This window comes from Tachysurus vachellii, chromosome 9, assembly GCF_030014155.1.
Source record: "Tachysurus vachellii isolate PV-2020 chromosome 9, HZAU_Pvac_v1, whole genome shotgun sequence".
Lineage (NCBI taxonomy): Eukaryota > Metazoa > Chordata > Actinopteri > Siluriformes > Bagridae > Tachysurus > Tachysurus vachellii.
The window spans coordinates 21,942,371-21,964,112 of NC_083468.1; the positions used below are offsets into that span (position 1 = coordinate 21,942,371).

Here is a 21,742-nt window from a genome sequence, read left to right on the forward strand (position 1 = left end):
AAATGCACGAAGCGTATGAGGCTCTGCGGACGGCTCTCTATGCTCCGCTCCTGCACTGGGGCTTCCGAACGATGCGAAAGAGTTCCATCTCTATGCCTGCGAGCATGAGGGCACTGCCTCTGCTGTCTTGGCCCAGGAGCATGGGGGGGCATGAGACCATGTGCATTCCTATCTAAAACACTTGATATTGTTGGCAAGGGCTTATCGGCGTGTCTCCGGGCTGTGGCTGCCTGTGCTGTAATGGTACAAGATGCTGAGAAAATTGTCCTGTCTCATCCCCTGATCTTACATTCACCACATCAAGTAAAACAGGTCCTTCAGAACTTACAAACTCAACACATGACGGCACAAAGGAGGTCAGGTTATGAAACTATCTTATGTTCAACCGGTAATCTAGAAATTCAAGCCACCTCCTCATTAGATGCGTTAGGTCACACCCTTGCACGTCTACTTAGAGCTCAGGATGCCACACTGCACGACACTCCGCATGATTGCTGTGCTGAAATCATTCACTCTACTAGCATTCGCCCTGATCTATCATTGACTCCATTAAATACAGGCTCTCGTTCAAATCCACATGATAGTCACTTTCTGTGTGGGTATTTCTGTGTGTGCTCTGCCCGATGTTGTTGTTGAAGCTTACTCTTTACCTTTTATGTCTGCACAGGCAGCTGCCCGTCCCACTGCCTTCCCTTCCTCGTGCGCGAGTTTCACGGTGTTACACATCACGCCCGAAGAGGGGTATGGGAAAACATGAATAAACTCTTTTGTGTAGCTAATTTAAGAGGCACAATAGACTCAATTTTATCTAGATGTCTGACCTGCGCTCAAAATAATCCTACTAAAAGCACAGCTAAATACGAAAACCTTCCAATACCAACGGCACCATTTTAGGAATGGCAAATTGATTTTAGACACATGCCACCACAGGGGCCTTTCAGATATCTCCTGGTAATGGTAGATAAGTTCTCAAGGTGGGTAGAGGCTTTCCCCTGCCAGCGAGAAAATTCCAAATTCCATTTATCACCACACAAAATTATTTTTGGCCGCCCGTTTTGGAAGACCAAAAATTTTTGGAAGCCAGCTATAGGTAGAACTAGTCTGGATGTGCACATCGCTGCGTATTCCACTGCCCTGATTAACACTTTGTCAAAACACTATGAACAGGCACCGACCCATCCCTTCCAAGTGGGTGATATGGTCTTAATTAAATCATTAAAACCTAAATCATTGGGCGAAAGTAAATAGAATGGGCCAGCGGAAATAGTCGCGACTACGCGCACGGGGTGTATTACCGGATCTTTTTCCACAGTGGATCCATGCTACCAGAGTTAAGAGATGTCCTCCTGGAGTTGATTCTGCTGTGAATGTATTCTCTGTGTGTCACCATTTTGTTTATGTTACAGAGATACAGCCCTCTAACCTCTCCATGAGTTTTCTAGAAGGTGCCTCTGAACCCCTGGCTCTTCGGACATCATCCACGCCGTAGAAGGTGCCGGGAAAGAGAACTGAACAATAACCTCCCATTGAGCACAGGACACACAACCAGTGACAAGTATGGTGGTCATCCTCCTGTCCTTGATCACCTGTCTTGGGACAGGGTTACCCGTCAAAGCGCATCCTCACGACAACACCTTCTGGCAGTTTGCTAACTGGACAGTCCGCGAACCTACTAATGGGCCCTCTATTTTGATTCCTGTACTCTGTATTTTAGTTTTACAGTGTCTCCATGGCCTTCAAAGTGGTATTCTCTGTGGTATTCTCCGTGGTATTCTTCAAAGTCTTCAATCAATGTTACACTGTATGATTTCTGGGTATCAACCTGTCCCCAGAGCACCAGATTATTATCCTAATCCTATGCAAGGTAGATAGGCGATGTATGTATCTAGTATCTGAGAAGTGACTGAGGGTCTGGCCTAGGCCAGGAATGCAGTGATTACTCGTTTAGCCCGGCTTCCAGAGAAAGATAGGTACGAGTTGTTCATCCATTATGAGTTTATCATGGATAAAAGAGGGGAATTGTGAGAATAATTGTATCAAATACTTTTCTGATAATGTAGCAGACTTTCTGTACAAAGCACAATGTTCTTTTCTTACACATACAGTACTCACATACACACATACATACTCTCTCTCTCTCATACACACAAACACACACACACACACACACACATACCTTGACCTTAGCATAACCTCCTCTCCTTAGCACATCTGCTATGAAAGAAGTTATAAAAAAACATGATACTGAAGCTGGGAGGGTTCCTGCTTCATGATAACGGTCAAGGTATCTTCTTTACCTTCCTTTTTTTGTACTACTATATATATTCATGTTTGACATAATAAAGTTGGGACTTCTCTTTGAAAGACTGACTGGCGTGTTTCATTGAGACTACCCTGAGTACTCGCCGGGAACCAGAAACCGAGCAGAGGTCGAGACGGCTGAATTTAGTTACTGTACCCTGTCCAGGCGACAGAAGAAAATTCCTTACAATGTACATATTATTGTCTAGAAAATAATAACTGGAAAAATAGATTTTGAATTTTAAGCAGCTCCATAGTTTAGGGACCTTTGGGAAGATTTTTGGAATGGCCATCCTTTTCCTTTGGTTATAGTATATTAATAAAATTAAAAACATGAATTGAACTGATTTTAAACTAAGTTAATGAACATACAGTATAAATGACATTTACACATCAGTTAGATTTCCAATATTTTTATTTGTAGCAAGAGGTTTAATGGCTGCTGTATCCTATGAAGGCAAAAAAAAAAAAAAGCACATAAGTGTATACAGATTTGTGTGCTATGTTTATGAACATAAATTGGACCCAGTTCTGGGATTAAAATCATTATAGCTGTTATGATGGAAATTTTCTCCCAAAGTAAACTAATACATATAAGTCTGCATCAACCTCCATTGAAAGATTTCTTGTTTACAGATTTTAGATTTGGCGTAACTTCGGTACTGATCTGCTTTGGATGGCTTATAGCGGTCAATAAATAATTAAAAACCAAACAAAAAAGGTAAAAACAACATACAGCAACAGACATTATAAATAAGAATCTATCTAAACAAGATCCAAACAATGAGCTCGGCAAGCTGCAATAAAGCATGCTGTAAATAAATACAGTGCAAGCAGACTGGCCATTTAGCCAAATGAAAGAAATTTCTAGAATACATGACTTCAACATTTTATGTTCAAATTACAATTGTGGTACAAACACACAAGCAGCCAGATGGGATATACTAACCTGCAGGCGTCGAACCGAGTGTACCTTAATACCATAATTAAGAACAGTTAAAGACTGTCGTAATAACCAGTTTGTTATAGCATAAAAAATGCTCAAATCCCCTACAAACACAGTAAAGTTCAGTGGTTTGCTATAAAAGTGTGGAAACTTCCCAAACCAGATTGCTTCTGCAGTAATTATTTCATTTGTACTCGCCCATGATATTTCCATACAAAAATAAAATTTAAGTCATTCAGTCATTTTAAATCATTTACAGTTACAGTGACCAGGATAGAGCAGCTACTGAAGGTGAAAGCACGAATATGTTGTGTAAGTAACCCACAACACAGCACACGCTTATATGTTAGTAAAAATATCCTACCTTTGTCCTATATGTTTCATATCTAACTGACCACTAACTCCTGTACGAGTGTAAAATTCACTTACCTGCTCCTGTGACTTCCTGCAAATTCCTTATTAAAGCTTTCGTCAGTCACTTAAAGCAAAAAAAAAAAGCCAAGGATTTCCTCAATTCAACTGATTTTTTGTTTGGTCTACTGGATAAAACTAAAATGTATCCAGTTAAACGCATGCATGTATGAACATGCTGACTAAAATGTGTGCATTTATCTCAGACTGCACATCGGTGCACTAACTGTGCTTCTTAATGCTCAAAGAGAAAAACAGGAATTGAGCAAAGCTTACAGTATTGTGTGAAATAACATGTGATGTAAGTTAGCATGGATACCTAGGACACACTGAATTGTGCAGGTACACACAGAATGAATGAATGCACTCCCTCACTCCACTCACCTTAACTCACCTTAACTCACCTTAACTCACTCGCATCATAAACAAACTGCAAAAAATAGATGAATACGTACTGCATAAATATGTGCTTAGATTAGATAAAAGGAGATATGCCATTTCTGCGCTTGTTGCTGTATGACTGGAATACGGTGCTCCAAGAAAGACCATTAGAAAGAAAATAAAAAAAAGTTACAGTTAAAAATGTGGAGGAAATAATGAAGTAAGAAATAATTGCTCATTGTTCACCACTGGAACAGTTCAAAGTAGGTTCACAATTTTATACAGTTAAATATTAAAAAAAAACAGAGGGAAAATTAATGAAAGATGTGCTGATCTGATGGTCTGATCCACTCAAAGTTTCTCCAACAGTTGATTAGGCAAAGAGCTTTTTCTGCTTGAAATATGAATCAAACCGGTGTTGGGCATAATCCTGAAAATTAAAAAAAGATACATACAGAGAGAGTTAAAAGATGTTCTTTATTCTTTATAACATACCAAGTAAAAACAAAACCCACAAAATAAACTCTGCATATAGAGAAAATCTCATCTAAACAAGTACCTTGGACAAAATGTCGGAATCGAATAAACACAATTTATAAATAGAAGTTCTTTAACTAGCTAATTCTGAATACTCACCATGTATCCAAATTCAATCTTGGAAATCCTAGCTTGAATAATGGACCACAGGCCCCAGAAGAAATGAGAGGCAAGGGCAAACCTGTGCGAGAGATAAATACAGATTGTAATGGGATTAATAGGGATATCCTTAATAACTGTGTAAGAACGTAAGCTTCTCTGTCCTCGATCAGTAAAACAGATGATTAGACCTCCAGCTTTCAAACAAGAAATGGTTTACCTCACCTAAAAAAAAAAAAAATCTGAATCCTACCTGTTTGCTTCCACTATCATCTGTTCAAGTTCGGCTTGGTCTTCACGCGCAGAGTCTTCACCGTCGGACAAATAGTTTCTAAAGAAGTGCAGCTGAAAGGAAAACCGGAAAGGGTACGGTGAGAGGAGTGCCGAGAAGTGATGGAGAAAATCGATTTTAAAATGCATCACATTAAATATTCTGCAGCAATCTAACCTGTCTAACATTAGCAAACATTTCTAATGAAAAATAAATCCAGCGTGATCCACTAAAATCCTCTAAAACATCATTAGAATTATTCTCGTCTTCACGTAATATTTCAAACTTAGATGTTACTTAACAATTCCAACATTGTTTTGAATGTTGTGCTCTATATTACATTTTAAGCAACAAAACTGCATTTAAGATACGTGCTAATATTTTTTTTTTTTGAATGCATATTTTATTTAATGCATATATTTTTTTTGAATAATATTTTTTATATGCAATGAATAAACGTATAAATAATTAATTAATAATGTGAAAAGAACGATTACGGTGTGATTGCCGTTTCCTATATCTGGTGTCATTAAGCGTTCAACGCACATTTTGACAGCTAAATAGGAAATATTTGCTTATTCTGCCACATCGGTGATAGACAAGATGTTTTTTTTAATTAAGAAAGAAACCTTAATAAAAAATGATGAGGCGTTAAAATGTATGAAGAAACATATTTATAATTAGATCTAGGAAACCTGAATTGACATTAAAACAGATTATGGGATGCAAGGAGATTCCCGGCAAATTATAGAAAGAGTTAAAAAATAAATAAATTGCTTTGAGCAGAGTGACATGTAGCTCTATACTCTATAACTCCATGAGATGTTTGAGATGTTAAAGATGTCAGTAAAAATGCATAAAAAGGGAGCAGAGTCTCACCTGCTGTTCTCGGCTTGGATAGTTGTCCAGGTTTGCTTTATAAAAAGGCCACTTATCGTACGTGTAGTCATACACCCATTCACAGAAATGATTCCCGAAGTCAAAGCCCCTGCATGCAACAACACACATGATCAGAGCAGGAGACAACAGGTTAAAACGGATCGTTATTAAAATAATACGCAGATCTTTGCAGAATTATTCACACCCTGTTGGACTTTTCTGGTTGCTACTCTGACTAACGCTCTCTCATCCCAGTCACTCAGTTTTGAAGACCACTTTTATGCCAGAGATATGTTCAGAATTTGTTTTGATAGCTATACAAATAATAATAAATATCTATACAACCTCACACACTATTATGGAGAAGTTGTAATACTGCAAACTGTAGAAAGGTTCAAGGAGGGTGAATACTTATGCGATGCAATCATTTTAATAGTACAGTGGTGACGTGTTGCGTGCAACAATGAAGTGGACTTTTCTTATCAGGTTCACCTGTAATTATAGCTGCTGTACTCAAAGTCGATAAGCATCAGCTTATCGGAGGAATCCTGATCTCGACCATCCAACAGCAGGATGTTTCCTAACGCAGTGAAAAGGTTAATAAATTGTTTAATAGCTTCATAAACATTGCACGTGATAAGATACTGCAGATATTGTTGTGCTTGTATGTAACAGACACAGAGACAGAGAGAGACGGGGGGGGGGGGGGGGGGATAGGCTCACCTTCTTGCACATCATTGTGACAGAAGACCACAGGTGAAGGAGTCTCTGCCAGCAGTGCTCTATGATTAAAAAAACACACTGAAGTGTTACAGGACCATTTTTTCACATATACACACATTCAGTTTGGTAAGAAAAGAAGAGTTTACAGTATCAAAGGAGGAAATAATGTCCAATGTGCATGGGACCATGTTTAAGTTCTACAGCTTTGCACTGGTTGGATTGAAAATCGCTTATTGAATACGCATTCTCTCTCACACACTCGCTCACTGACACACACTACAGTCTCACACACACACACCCACTCCGGTCACACACACACACTCCGGTCACACACACACTCCGGTCACACACACACACACACACACTCCGGTCACACACACACACACACTCCGGTCACACACACACACACTCCGGTCACACACACACACACTCCGGTCACACACACACACACACACACTCCGGTCACACACACATACACTCCGGTCACACACACATACACTCCGGTCACACACACACACACACTCCGGTCACACACACACACACACACACTCCGGTCACACACACACACACACACACACTCCGGTCACACACACACACACACACACACACACACACACTCCGGTCACACACACACACACACACACACTCCGGTCACACACACACACACACACACACTCCGGTCACACACACACACACACACTCCGGTCACACACACACACACACTCCGGTCACACACACACACACACTCCGGTCACACACACACACACACTCCGGTCACACACACACACACACTCCGGTCACACACACACACACTCCGGTCACACACACACACACTCCGGTCACACACACACACACACTCCGGTCACACACACACACACTCCGGTCACACACACACACACTCCGGTCACACACACACACACTCCGGTCACACACACACACACTCCGGTCACACACACACACTCCGGTCACACACACACACTCCGGTCACACACACACACTCCGGTCACACACACACACTCTGGTCACACACACACACACACACACACACACTCCGGTCTCACACACACACACACTCCGGTCTCACACACACACACACACACTCCGGTCTCACACACACACACACACACTCCGGTCTCACACACACACACACACACTCCGGTCACACACACACACACACTCCGGTCACACACACACACACTCCGGTCACACACACACACACACTCCGGTCACACACACACACACACTCCGGTCACACACACACACACACTCCGGTCACACACACACACACACTCCGGTCACACACACACACACACACACACACTCCGGTCACACACACACTCCGGTCACACACACACACACACTCCGGTCACACACACACACACACACACACACTCCGGTCACACACACACACACACACACACACTCCGGTCACTCACACACACACACACACACACACACACTCCGGTCACACACAAACACACACACACACTCCGGTCACACACACACACACTCCGGTCACACACACACACTCCGGTCACACACACACACACACTCCGGTCACACACACACACACTCCGGTCACACACACACACACTCCGGTCACACACACACACACACTCCGGTCACACACACACACACTCCGGTCACACACACACACACTCCGGTCACACACACACTCCGGTCACACACACACACACTCCGGTCACACACACACACACACACACTCCGGTCACACACACACACACACTCCGGTCACACACACACACACACTCCGGACACCCACACACACACACTCCCGGCACACACACACACACCTCCGGTACACCACACACACACACACACACTCGGTTCACAACACACACACACATCACGGTACACACACACACACACTCCGGTCACACACAAACACACAACTCAACCAATGGTCACACACACACCACACTCGGTCCACAACACACACACACACTGTCACCCCACAACACACACAACTCGGTGCACACACACACACACTCTCACACACACACACTCAACTCCGGTAACACACTCACACCACACACTCCGGTCACACACACACACACACACACTCCGGTCACACACACTCACACACACACTCCGAGGTCACACACACACACACACTCCGGTCACACACACACACACACTCCTTCGACACATCACACACACACTCCGGTAACACACACACACACACCACCTCCGGTCACACACACACAACACACACACACGTCGGTCACACACACACACACCACATCCGGTCACACACACCCACCCACACACTCCGTGTACACACAACACACACACACTCCGGTCACACACACACACACACCACTGGTCACACACACAACACACAACTCCGGTCACACACACACCACACACCACACAATCCGGTCACACACAACACACACGTCCGGTCACACACACACACACTCCGGTCACCACACACACACACACTCAGGTCACACACACACACACACACTCCGGTCACCACACACACACACTCCGGTCACACACACACCTCCGGTCACACACACACACACTCCGGTCACACACACACACCACTCGGTCCACACACACACACCTCCGGTCACCACCACACCACACTCCGGTCACACACACACACACTCCGGTCACACACACACACACTCCGGTCACACACACACACACTCCGGTCACACACACACACTCCGGTCACACACACACACACTCCGGTCACACACACACACACTCCGGTCACACACACACACACTCCGGTCACACACACACACTCCGGTCACACACACACACTCCGGTCACACACACACACACACACACACACACACACACACTCCGGTCTCACACACACACACACTCCGGTCTCACACACACACACACACACACACTCCGGTCTCACACACACACACACACACTCCGGTCTCACACACACACACACACACTCCGGTCTCACACACACACACACACACTCCGGTCTCACACACACACACACACACTCAGGTCACACACACACACACACTCCGGTCACACACAAACACACACTCCGGTCACACACACACACACACTCCGGTCACACACACACACACACTCCGGTCACACACACACACACACTCCGGTCACACACACACACACACACACACTCCGGTCACACACACACACACACACACACTCCGGTCTCACACACACACACACACACTCCGGTCTCACACACACACACACACACACTCCGGTCACACACACACACACACACTCCGGTCACACACACACACACACACTCCGGTCACACACACACACACACACACTCCGGTCACACACACACACACACACACTCCGGTCACACACACACACACACACACACACTCCGGTCACACACACACACACACACACACACACTCCGGTCACACACACACACACTCCGGTCACACACACACACACACACTCCGGTCACACACACACACACACTCCGGTCACACACACACACACACTCCGGTCACACACACACACACACTCCGGTCACACACACACACACACACTCCGGTCACACACACACACACTCCGGTCACACACACACACACACACTCCGGTCACACACACACACACACACTCCGGTCACACACACACACACACACACACACACTCCGGTCACATACACACACGCTGACCTCCACCACACACAGAGACCTTGAACTGGTATTACATTTAGTTAGCCTGATAAGATCACAGAGTAATCCGTTCACATGGCCTAATTTGTCACACACAATTACACACATAATATTCGGCAAACCAATGCATAAATTATACCTAGCAAATTTATTTACTTCATTGACTGGTTTGCCTGCATAACTCTCATATCACACACTTTCATCCCAAACATTCACTTTATTTATCTCTTTATTTGTTTGGAGTTTCTCCCTCCTTTCCTCTCACCTCAGATTGGCCAGCTCAGCCGGAAGATCGTACTTCATCAGCTTCTTGAACTTCTTGATGTGTGCTTCTCGTACAAATGTGATATTGCTGATTTGCTTCATGTACCTGAACAAGTGCACGAGAGGAACCAGATCTTTTTTAAAATCTTATCAGTGTGAAGGTCACTGGACAATCGTGTGAGATTTGAAAGCAGCTTTTACCTCTCCATGGTTACAAACAGCCATTTGGGCTCCTTATTGAAGGGCATGACCATACGATGGAAACGGGCCATCTTACTCGCTATTTCAGCCGAGACCTCTGGGTGTTGGAGTTGCTCTGTGCACAGACGCATACTCTAGACCACAGAAAGACACCAGAGTTAACATTCATTTAAATTCAAAACACTTTAATAGTAAGTAGTGGTAAGTCAGGGCAGCTTCTACTTGTCTCAGGGGCTTTAAAGTGTCCTGATAGTTCTTTAAATGTCTAATACAAATTCAGTTTAACTGGGACATGTCATTCTTATCACTGTGTTTGTGTCAGTGATAGTCAAATCAATTTGTGGAGATGAAGCCCCTTCGGATCTTACTCTAAGCCTTGATTAGCTGGATTACTTGTGTAGCACTAGGACTGTATTTAAACACAGTATCTCAGAATACCTCCAGGGGCTGGTTGCTCTTACAGATCTTAGCTACACAGCCATGTTTATGTAAAAACATACATGTCAAAACACTTGTTAAACACCCTATAACCTGTTGCTGTGAATCAACTAAAAGCCAGTTTTCCAATGCTACTAATTGCTAGCACATACTGTTAAGCTACCAACAAGAAAAGGGAAGAAAATTCAAAAGTAAGTTTTCCTAGAGTTAAATTTGAAATCCCAGTGAATGAGTGAAGTCACACTGTTAGGTGAAAAAATATCCAACATGGAGAATATAAAACAATGTATAGATTTAGATAGTTAGTTTAAGCCAACTGAATATATTCACTGTATCCAAATATCCTTGTGGTTTGTGTGAAACCAAGACTCACGGGAAGATACTCTTCTAAACGTCCCTCTGGGAAGATGCCATAGAGATGAGGACCCAACTCTCGCTCTGCTAGAATGGCAAACATCACACTCTCAGACACCAAGGAGTCCACTCCCTAACACGTGCACGCACACACACACAAACACACACATCTATATAACTGACAGCATTTACTTTACTTCACAAAAATCTTTCATGCAAGCAACATTGTGTGTAAGGAAGCAGGGGGATTCACCTGTAAAATGGCCCCATAAATGCGCAGCAGCACACATGAAGGTTCAGCCCCAACGGGCTTCACATGATCAGGTAAGCCGCACTTGTAGAGCAGGTTGCTGAGTCCACCACTGCCAACATACAAACACACCGGAGTGAGTCATGCATTTCACTAGTACATATGATAAAGTCCCTGAAACAAGCATATAGAGCAGCCATTGTGCCACATTCGGCACACACTTTAATAAAAATAATAAACAATAATCAGGTCTCCAGATCTCCTGGATGCACGTCACAGACTCTACATTACAAATAAGTGATGTATAAGGATGCACAAAGTTCACTCCATCACACGCCTACAGCCTAGTTGGCAGTGCATCTGACCCCCATCTATCATCTAGGTGGTGAAACAAGATGGCACCATTTCGAGTGGCACACTTTTTCTTTTTTCTAACAATTTATTCTAACATTTTTCATGTTATAACCTTTGTAATAAGTGAAGAGCTCTATAGTGATAGCATTTATATAATAACGATTGTAGTTATAATATAATAATTGCAATTAAATTAAATAATAGTTGAATAAACATATATATATATTTTTATAAAACCCCAGAATATTTCCTTCTTATTTCCCTCCTCCAGTCAGTCCCTTTTGCCCTGGCTTTTGCCTTGGCTCTGCACCAGTGTTTAAGGTGCTGGACTAGCAATCATAAGGTTGTGAGTTCAAATCCCACATTTACCAGGCTGTACTATAACAATAGTGTTTAAGGTGCTGGACTAGTAATCATAAGGTTGTGAGTTCGAATCCTACGTCCACCAGGCTGAACTATAATAATAGAGTTTAAGGTGCTGGACTAGTAATCATAAGGTTGTGAGTTCGAATCCTACGTCCACCAGGCTGAACTATAATAATAGAGTTTAAGGTGCTGGACTAGCAATCATAAGGTTGTGAGTTCGAATCCTATGTCCACCAGGCTGCACTATAATAATAATAATAATAATAATAATAATAATAATAATAATAATAATAATAATAAAATACATCTATTGCTATTCATAGCACACTATACTACAATATTCTCGACTTTTTTATGCACCTCACGATGCTGATCTCAAAATCCTCCTGACTGATGGTCTTCCACGCCCCGGAGAGAAAGCTCTGACACCATGTGAAAGCTCTGCTCCTCGTTTCTCGGTCGACTTCCTCGGTCCTTCCATCCTGGTACGATTCCGCCTCGGAGTCTTCGTCCCCGTTCCCGTCCAGCAGCAGCTCTCTGATCGCCGGATTTTCCACCCGCCCGTTCACATGGGGTTTGTGTAAAGCTCCATCTCCTGCGCATTGTCCGGCCTGCATGATGGTCACAACTCAATCCAGACACCGTTAATCAGAGCAAAATGACTCCCAGGGTCACCTAGTTATTAAAGAGCTCCACGTAGTGACACAAAGTTCACCACAATCCAGTTGCTATGGTTCCCATGTGCCAGATAATGATCCCGTGTATTAACCGGTACGTCACGCGTTTACAACATTTATACTAAGAACAACACACCGAATTAATAAACGTCTTCAAATAACCAAATCATAAACACACACTTTCTAACCACAGGCCGTCACATACAAGGAAATCTAACTAACACCTGTCCACCGCAACGTTGTACTCACTTCCGCATTTGGTTCAGTCCCAATCGTTTCCTCGCACCCTAAATAGGTCCCCTATATAGGGCACGGACTAGAGTCTTCTACACTCGTTGTAGTGTAGTGTATAAGTCGAACAGGAAGCGATTCGGGTTACAGCCTTGGACAACGGTTTCTCCGGCTCTTAGCTAGTAGCTCTAGAATACTGACAAGAGTTTTGTCCAATCGAATCGCTCATACGTCGACACGCCTGATGACATTGTTAACTGATTGGATGTCTGATGGAACTGGGACCGCCCCTTTATTTTAAGACAACAGCTTATAGTGTTTATGTACAGGGATAGTACTTACAAGGTAGTTCATGTGTGAATAATAAACAATTATTTCTAATTTGCATATTTATTAAAAATTTAAATTAAAAATTAAAAATTAAAAATTAAAATTAAAATTAAAAAAATTACAATTACAAATTACTATTAAAATTAAAAAAATGTAAAAATTAAAGCTGTCACCATTTGTTTACTATACAAACATTATTTTAATAGTTTAAAGGAATACATTTAGTGAATTCATGAACACCAAATGTATTTATTTTTTTACTGTTATTGTTGTTACTGATTGATGTAATTATACTGACGTACGTGTCCCTTAGTGACACATGTTTTCGGATTGCGTAAAAGAAACCATTCTGCTCTCCCACTAAAGGATGTGTCCTAGTTTGCACGGTTTAGTGTTGAAAACACAAGATCAACTATCAAAGTTGGTCTTACTTTGCACGCAGGTGTCCTTCGAAGTCCCCTCTGTCTTCTAACAAAGGATCCTCTTCAAGTTCTTCTACCTAATCTATTGTTTGATTATTTAAATGAAGGAGGCAGACTTAGACCCTTTTGTCTTTTCAGGATCCTCACAATGGGAGGCCTTGTTTTTATTAAAAGTAGTGTAATACAGATAGATGTGTGTAATATATGTAAAATAAAAAGACAATTACAAATTAAAAACTCGGGGCACGGTGGCTTAGTGGTTAGCACGTTCGCCTCACACCTCCAGGGTCGGGGTTCGATTCCCGCCTCCACCTTGTGTGTGTGGAGTTTGCATGTTCTCCCCGTGCCTCGGGGGTTTCCTCCGGGTACTCCGGTTTCCTCCCCCGGTCCAAAGACATGCATGGTAGGTTGATTGGCATCTCTGGAAAATTGTCCGTAGTGTGTGATTGCGTGAGTGAATGAGAGTGAGTGTGTGTGCCCTGTGATGGGTTGGCACTCCGTCCAGGGTGTATCCTGCCTTGATGCCCGATGACGCCTGAGATAGGCACAGGCTCCCCGTGACCCGAGGTTGTTCGGATAAGCGGTAGAAGATGAATGAATGAATGAAATTAAAAACTCCTTCAAATAATCAAACAGTATTAGAATAAGTAAAAATAATTAAGATGCAAAGATTATAACAAACCAAGAAACACTCTCCAAGTGTAAACCTGCGTTTGTTCTATGATGCACCCAGAGTATAACATGCACTGAGGCTGTCTACACTAGAATGCACACACAATGTAATTCAAGGCAGGCTTTTATACATTCTGTATCATTACTGTTGCCAGTTGGATTTAGCTGTCGGGTTTGGTTCCCTTTGTGCCTTCTCGATGGCCAACATCTCGTCCCCCAACCATTTCTCATCTCCCAAACATATCTCGTCGCCGACTCTGTGTGCTACTAATGTCTTTTTTTCTATTCCCAAGGTCAACAATTCTATATATGGTTATATGGTTGCAGTTAACTTCCTGCAACTGTCAGGTTGTGATTATATATGACTGAAGTTTTTCGACAGCAAGCGTTAAAACCCTTCATGTGCAGATTACTCCCAGCGAATACACAGTAGGCTTCATAAGCTTTCACTACAGGAAACAGCTTTTCATCTAAGTTTACAGTCAAAATAAGCAATATTAATCAATTCTAATACAGGATAAATACATGATTATAAGAAAAAAAAAAGCAATTCAGAGTTCTCTTGAACGTCTGAAAATAAAACATAAAAAAACATAATGCATTATAATCTTCTTTTCTTTTGGAATCTTCTTCCAGCTGTCTAGGTACAGCGTCTGATCCCTTGTTGTCTTCTTCTAAACACTCATATTCAAATCTTTCAACTCTTCAACCAATTCTTCAAACTTTTGTACTTTTACATCAATTTTCCTTTGTTTATTTACCTTACGTTTCTCTTTCTTTCCCTATTTTTCCTTCTCTTTGTATTATCTATGTCCGTCTGTCTTCTGACGGATAAGTTAATAATTGGTTGTGGTGTACCTTTATATTTATTATTATTTATTTGCTGAGAACCCGTATCAGGGCGTAGGAAGAGTCCTGTAACTCCACCCTGTACATGCCAGTGTCTCACAACATCCCGTACATGCCAGTGTCTCACAACATGATATAAGAAATTAAATTAATTATAGCATTCTTCTTAGGCTAGAATTTAAATATGTTATAATCTATTGCATGGCCTAATGTAGTCGGTTATTATAATAAAAAGGTGTCCTAATGTTATATGTTTTATTGAGCACGAAAATGAAGACACAATACAAATGAAAATATTAATTCCTGAATTATTTAACATATCATTTAAATGGTTTTCGGTCTTATAGTTTTCAGTCATATAGAACAGACTATGATATGAACATTTTTCTTTATATACATAGGAGGTTTTTCAGTAATGTACGTGCTGTGGGATTTGTTAAATAAGATGGAAGTCGCCCTATAGGAGCGTAATTGCGTAATTGACCTTGAGTTCATTGGAATGAAACACCTTGTTCTCAGCTCAAACATTTGCACTGCATTACACATCACATTCCGGGCTCCTGAAACACAAATCCAGTTATAATTCTAGCTATACGTAGAGGAGAAAGGATTATCCAATGAATTAACGCGTGCATAGTGTTTTTAATGACATTAGGCTAGAGAAAAACACTGGTAAGGTCGTGGAGGACCTATAGGCCTGTGATTATTTCTTAAAGGATGCTGTGGAAGCGGGAACGCGCATCGACAGGGGGCGCGCACGCTGCTGGGTTCTTCCCTGATCTGCAGCGATTTCCTATGAACACCGTCACGCGCTCTCTACCCACGCACAGCAACAGCATCATCACGGTGCGGATCTCACGCATCCGTGTTGTTCACCGAGATTAATCCATCTTCCCAAAGCGCGCTCCCCGTCAGCATCCCGCAGATTTTGGGTAAGGTAGCAGGTGTATGGCTGGATTAGAAAAGAGGACCGAGATTATTCTTTACACACAACTAGGTCTCTATTTTTATTTGTTTATTTAATTATTTGGTTCATTTGGTAATTCTTCTTTCGGGTTTTGGATCAGATCAGGTTCGGGCCCGGTAATCGCATCTGCAGTGTGGCCAGAGACAGGGAGAGGCACACACACACACACACACACACACACACACACACACACACACACACACACACACAGCGACGCTTGGTGTGTATTTGCCTCCGTCCCCGCCGTCTGTGGATGGGCCGCGCGCCTCCGCAGTCACCGCTCCGACGCGTTTAGTGGATGAAGATGGCGGACAGAGCCGAGATGTTCTCCCTCTCCACCTTCCACTCCCTCTCTCCTCCGGGCTGCAGGTAAGCAAGCAAAGCGCAGCATCCTTTTCATCCATCCTCCTCAGCTTTTATTTTTTTTTATTTTTATTTTTTATATTATTTTTCTTTAAATCCGACAGGATTTTTTTTTATTCCTTTATGTATTCCTATATATACGCCACTTTAAAAAAAAACAACAACAAATATGGTGATGGGGATGATGTCCATCTATACACTCGTCCTTGATGATGCGTCTGTTGGTTCTTGGGTCTCTTGATTGTTTGGGAATAATATAATGTACCCGAGTCTGTTTACGAACAGGAAATTCTCCTGGAAACGAGACTGAACTGTAGTATTATTTGTTTCCATAGCGCAGGATCCTCTTCCATAAGGAGAAAGGAGGCCCACGCCCTATTGGGCTAATATGTAAACTGTAAACATGGTAACTTAATTCGTATCCAGGAGTGTAATCAGAATAATAGTCATGTTGTAATGTATCTTAGTTCATGGGTTTATCCTTTGCATTGTTAAAACATATCGGCTGAATACAGTGTGCACAGGCATCCACGGATCTAGGTATGTAGTCTTGCACATAGTTATCGATTTGTCTGCTTTATGAATAAATGAATAGGATGTTTGTCACATTTTGTGTAACTGCAGATGAAAACAGCATTGTGGTTCTTTTTTGCTTGTCGCTTGTCTCTTAAAACATTTTGTAGAGAGAATCCAAGATTCTCAGAATCCAAATGCAGATAATACAAAAGCATGTGCTATACGAGATCCCTTTTCTACTGGGAGCGGCCAGTTTTGCAATATAAATAGTAGGGAAACAGTAACCCCAAATCTAATACCTGTAAACATATTCACACACAAACATACACCGGTAAAGCCATATTAATGCAGCACCACAACCTTGTTCTCCTGCTAACTGCTTCAAGTCTCTTAGCAATTAAAAGAGAGTTGAAGGAAATTTTTATACAAAGATAATCTAATTGTTCTGAATCTGTTGGCTGATGCATGAATTGTCTTGTATTCCAAATACATGGGTAAGATTTTATAAATTATAATTAGATAAAAAGCTAAAAACATTGTGGTGTGCAAGTGGTGAGTCTTGTAGTATATAAGAATCTGAAAACTATTTAAATTCTGTCCCAGCATGCGCAATAGCTTTCACCCTGAGCTTCTAGAGGAAAATCATTTAGATAAAAGGGTAGAACAGACACATGACCAGTCAGAGCATCACAAAATGATTACAGCAGCTTGAGTAAGCAGGTAATGGATGAGAAGACCACCCTATAACAGAAATGGAGGGTTAAGATGGCAGGTGGAACACACCACCTCGCTATCTCTCTGAATCATTTGTTTTTTTCTCTTTTGTCTGTTCTATTCTCCTTCTTCTCATCTCTCTCTTTCTCTCTATCTCTATCTCTGTATATTAACTCTAAATATGATTTCCCTTTCTGTTGTTATGATGAAAATACAAATCCTTTGCTTCGTCCTCCTTTTCCATAAGCTTAATGCTGAAACAGCTGAAATAATGGGCACTGCTGTGCTGTCTCTAATGCTTTAGGATATGAGTCTTATAATGGAGTGTTTGTGTGTGTGTGTGTGTGTGTGTGTGTGAGAGAGAGAGAGAGAGAGAGAGAGAGAGAGAGAGAGAAAGAGAGATGATTAGAAATAGAAAGCCTTTTTTTTTTGTAAAAGATTTATTCAATACTTTTGGTAAATCTTAAGGGGAAAAAACAAGAATTAAATAAAGACCTTTGCTTTATTTATCTTTTTTATAAACGGTAATAAGTAGAAAAAATATAAGGAAAATTGCCTTTGAATAAGGTAATTATGTCTATATTTATTCCAAGGATTAATCAATAAGATTTTATTTACCTCATAAGTGCTTGGGATTCAAGTGTCACCAATGCAGTGTGTGCAAAACTAAGACCATCGGGCCAAAGGACAGAAAATGACTCAATCCATAACCCATATTTTTGTCTTAAAGAAGATCAGCATATTTTAAATTCTATGCTTATTGCTATAACAAATAATTAAATTACTCTTGATTTATGTGTTACATGGGCGGTATAGATGGGCAAAGATTTATATTTTGGTTGGTAAAAGTAATGCATAGAAATGTTTGACCCCACAGAGAAAACGTACCCCTCTGGTGCCTCAGTAACACCATGAGGACGTTAGTAGGAAAAAGTAGGAAAAAACGTCAAGCTGATCAGAGAAGAATGTGTGTTAAGAATGTAATAAAGGTTAATATATTGTCAAATGTAGTAATTACAAATGTTTAGATATATGCTAATGTACTGTAATCAGCAGATATAGTCACACAAACTAAACAATAAAAAAATAAAATATATGTAAATAAAATTACATTGTGTATTTAGTGGTATGTAAATTACTCCACTGTGCTGTGATGCTACAGCAATGTGGATAAAATTGCATTTCGTTCTAGGTGATAAAGTACAGCTCTCAGTTTTCTTCTTTTTGATCCTGGCTAATAATTTACTGATTCTGGGTTTATTCCTGTTTCTGTCCTAAAAGGCCACGATTTCTAGCTAGATTTCTTTTTTCTCAGCTTAAGAGTATATCAGTGCTGTGGTGATTGTATGGCCTGATTAAATTAAACCTTCACGGTGGACGGGTGGATTAGTTTCTGTAACTCCTCACAGGCTTTCTCAGATCCTCTTTCATTTGACGTTTTTTCCATAACAATGTAGAAATGATGCAGTAATCCATTTAAGCACAAAGGTTAAAAATCTTTCCTAAAGGCTCCTGGGATTTGAAATCATGACCTTTGCATCACTAGTGCAGAAGATTTACAATTGACCTGCCCTTTATTCCGTTCTCCATACTATAGCACAGCGGGTGTGTGTGTGTGTGTGTGTGTGTGTGTGTGTGTGTGTGTGTGTGTGTGTGTGTGTGTGTGTGTGTGTGTGTGTGTGTGTGTGTGTGTGTGTGTGTGTGTGTGTAAATGCTCTCTTAACCACGGATTGAAAATTGAGAAAGATCGGAGGCTCATAAGCAGTGATGTCGATATTCGGAAGCTCATAATCCTTAAACGGTTGAAATGGAGGGATGACTAGATATTCATCTGATGAAGGTGTATTAAACCATATTGTAATCGCTATACAACAGACTCAACAGTACATTCTAATGAAAGGTAATATGTAAAAAATGACACATGATCTTGTTAGGATATTTATTTCTGCTTCCTTTCTAAATTAGACTTGCTATGGATTAGTATTGCTGTAAACAAGAACATACTCATGAAAATACATCATTTTGGAGTATACAGTATACACAGTTTATGAAATGATGAACTCTTTGTGGTGCAATAATCAGTCCGACATAATGACGTGTGTGTCATGAGAAATCTGTTGATCTGTGAATGTAAAAGTTCATTTCATTTCATTTAACATCACTCTTTAAACTTTTGTGTTTTTGATTAATGATTAATAATTATGTTTGTCTGCATTGTACTAGGTTAAAGATTATCCAGGATTAATTTGAGGAGAAAAACTTTCATTCATTCATTCATTCATTTGTTCGTTCATCGTCAGTAAGAGCTTTGTCCTGTTCAGGGTCAGAGAGAATCCATTGCCTTTCAAATGGAACTGGCTGTCAGATGAGAACACATCGTGCAAGGGACAATTTATAGTGACTTGTCAATCTATTGGAAATGTTTTTTTTTAGAGCTAATAGGAAACTTGATGTCACAGAGGAAACCCAAATGGACATACAGTAAGGAGAACATGCAAAGCTCCAGTTTCCAGACAGGAACACATGAATAGGATTCACATTCAAAGCTTTCTAGCAATACCTAATATATTAAACCTTTCCTTTCTATTTAAGGGTCTTTTTCTGATTTTGTGTACATTTTGTGTGTAAATACAGTATGACAAATGATTCAAAACCATACCAAAATCATTACTGTATATCACAAAGGTTAGTGGAACTGGTGGCTCTTTGTCCTCGTTTCTTTCTTTGCTGACAATAAAAGGACGGGAAAAAAAAGAATGTGTATTTAGGGGCAAATTCAAGGCAAACCAGGACTAACCAAAAATAGACTAATATTTTATAGGTTAGACTGACCTTGTTCTGCTTCTGTCCTCTACAAACACCACTGCGTTTGGCTTCGTTATACAAAATCTAACATTATACACAATGCACATGCAAATTCAGGTCAATTAGGCAAATAATTATAGCTATAATACTAAAGCACTTTGTTTATTGTACAGAAATCCTGTGTTGTTTTTTTGGCACGACATTAAGTTAAATAATACAGTTTAGTTTCAGCTTTGCTTAAATGTTTGTGTAAATCTTCAGAAGGTGCAATTTGCAAAATATAAAGTAGAAAATGCCCCGATTCACATCCATAACCTTTTCTCATACCAGCTGAGTTGTAGAGATGCAAAGAAACCAAAGAACGTGCATGAGACACAGGGAGAAAACGTGAAACTCCTCAGAGACAGTAACCCAAGCTTGGGATCAAATAAGGGACTCAGGAACAATGAGGTTGCACATCGCTCTGTCAGTGTCCTATCTGGTTGTTTTGTTTTAATTCTATAATGATTTGAGCTCATCTTTTACGTGAAAGTATCTTTGATGTGGCAGTGACTTGTTGAGTGTTGACGATAATGAATGATTCAACTTTTAGAATCACACTGCATGACATATTAGGTCATTCTGAATATGAGGGTGTATGTGTAAAAGAGAAAGAGATGATAACGATAAAGAGAACTCAGCTAATATGTGACGACAGACTTTTTCTATAACGTGTAAACGTATAAAGGCGTGGGTTCTGTTATGTTACACATG

At 41.2% G+C, this 21,742-nt stretch overlaps 2 protein-coding genes across 4 annotated transcripts in view; one reads left to right on the forward strand and one right to left on the reverse strand.

Annotated features, from left to right (window-relative positions):
• Positions 1-2,698: 2,698 nt before the first annotated feature.
• Positions 2,699-13,384, reverse strand: chkb (choline kinase beta). Its single transcript, XM_060878252.1, has 11 exons — positions 12,804-13,384; positions 11,727-11,835; positions 11,493-11,606; positions 10,682-10,815; positions 10,482-10,586; positions 6,549-6,607; positions 6,318-6,405; positions 5,826-5,934; positions 4,929-5,020; positions 4,676-4,757; positions 2,699-4,469 (listed from the first exon to the last, which is right to left on the reverse strand). Exons 1-11 carry the CDS (start codon positions 13,058-13,060, stop codon positions 4,413-4,415), a joined length of 1,206 nt encoding a protein of 401 aa, XP_060734235.1. The 5' UTR covers positions 13,061-13,384; the 3' UTR covers positions 2,699-4,412.
• A 3,031-nt stretch (positions 13,385-16,415) lies between these two features.
• The window catches only part of mapk8ip2 (mitogen-activated protein kinase 8 interacting protein 2), a 42,676-nt gene continuing 37,349 nt past the window's right edge, over positions 16,416-21,742 (forward strand). For 2 of the 3 annotated variants that reach the window (XM_060878256.1, XM_060878258.1), the window contains exon 1: positions 16,416-16,960. In XM_060878256.1, the coding sequence (XP_060734239.1) occupies positions 16,890-16,960 (71 nt within the window). In that variant the 5' untranslated portion in view covers positions 16,416-16,889. The remainder of the gene's footprint in view (positions 16,961-21,742) is intronic. The other variant, XM_060878257.1, reaches the window with a different exon arrangement.

What these genes read in the sequence shown, in the direction of transcription:
- chkb (XM_060878252.1), bottom strand. Translation starts at nt 13,060, where the DNA reads ATGCAGGCCGGACAATGCGCAGGAGATGGAGCTTTACACAAACCCCAT. An exon ending in TACAGCAGCTATAATTACAG is followed by an intron (nt 5,935 to 6,317) that starts GTGAACCTGATA and finishes TGTTGCATGCAG; the next exon opens with GGGCTTTGACTTCGGGAATC. An exon ending in AGATTGAATTTGGATACATG is followed by an intron (nt 4,470 to 4,675) that starts GTGAGTATTCAG and finishes TTTAATTTTCAG; the next exon opens with GATTATGCCCAACACCGGTT.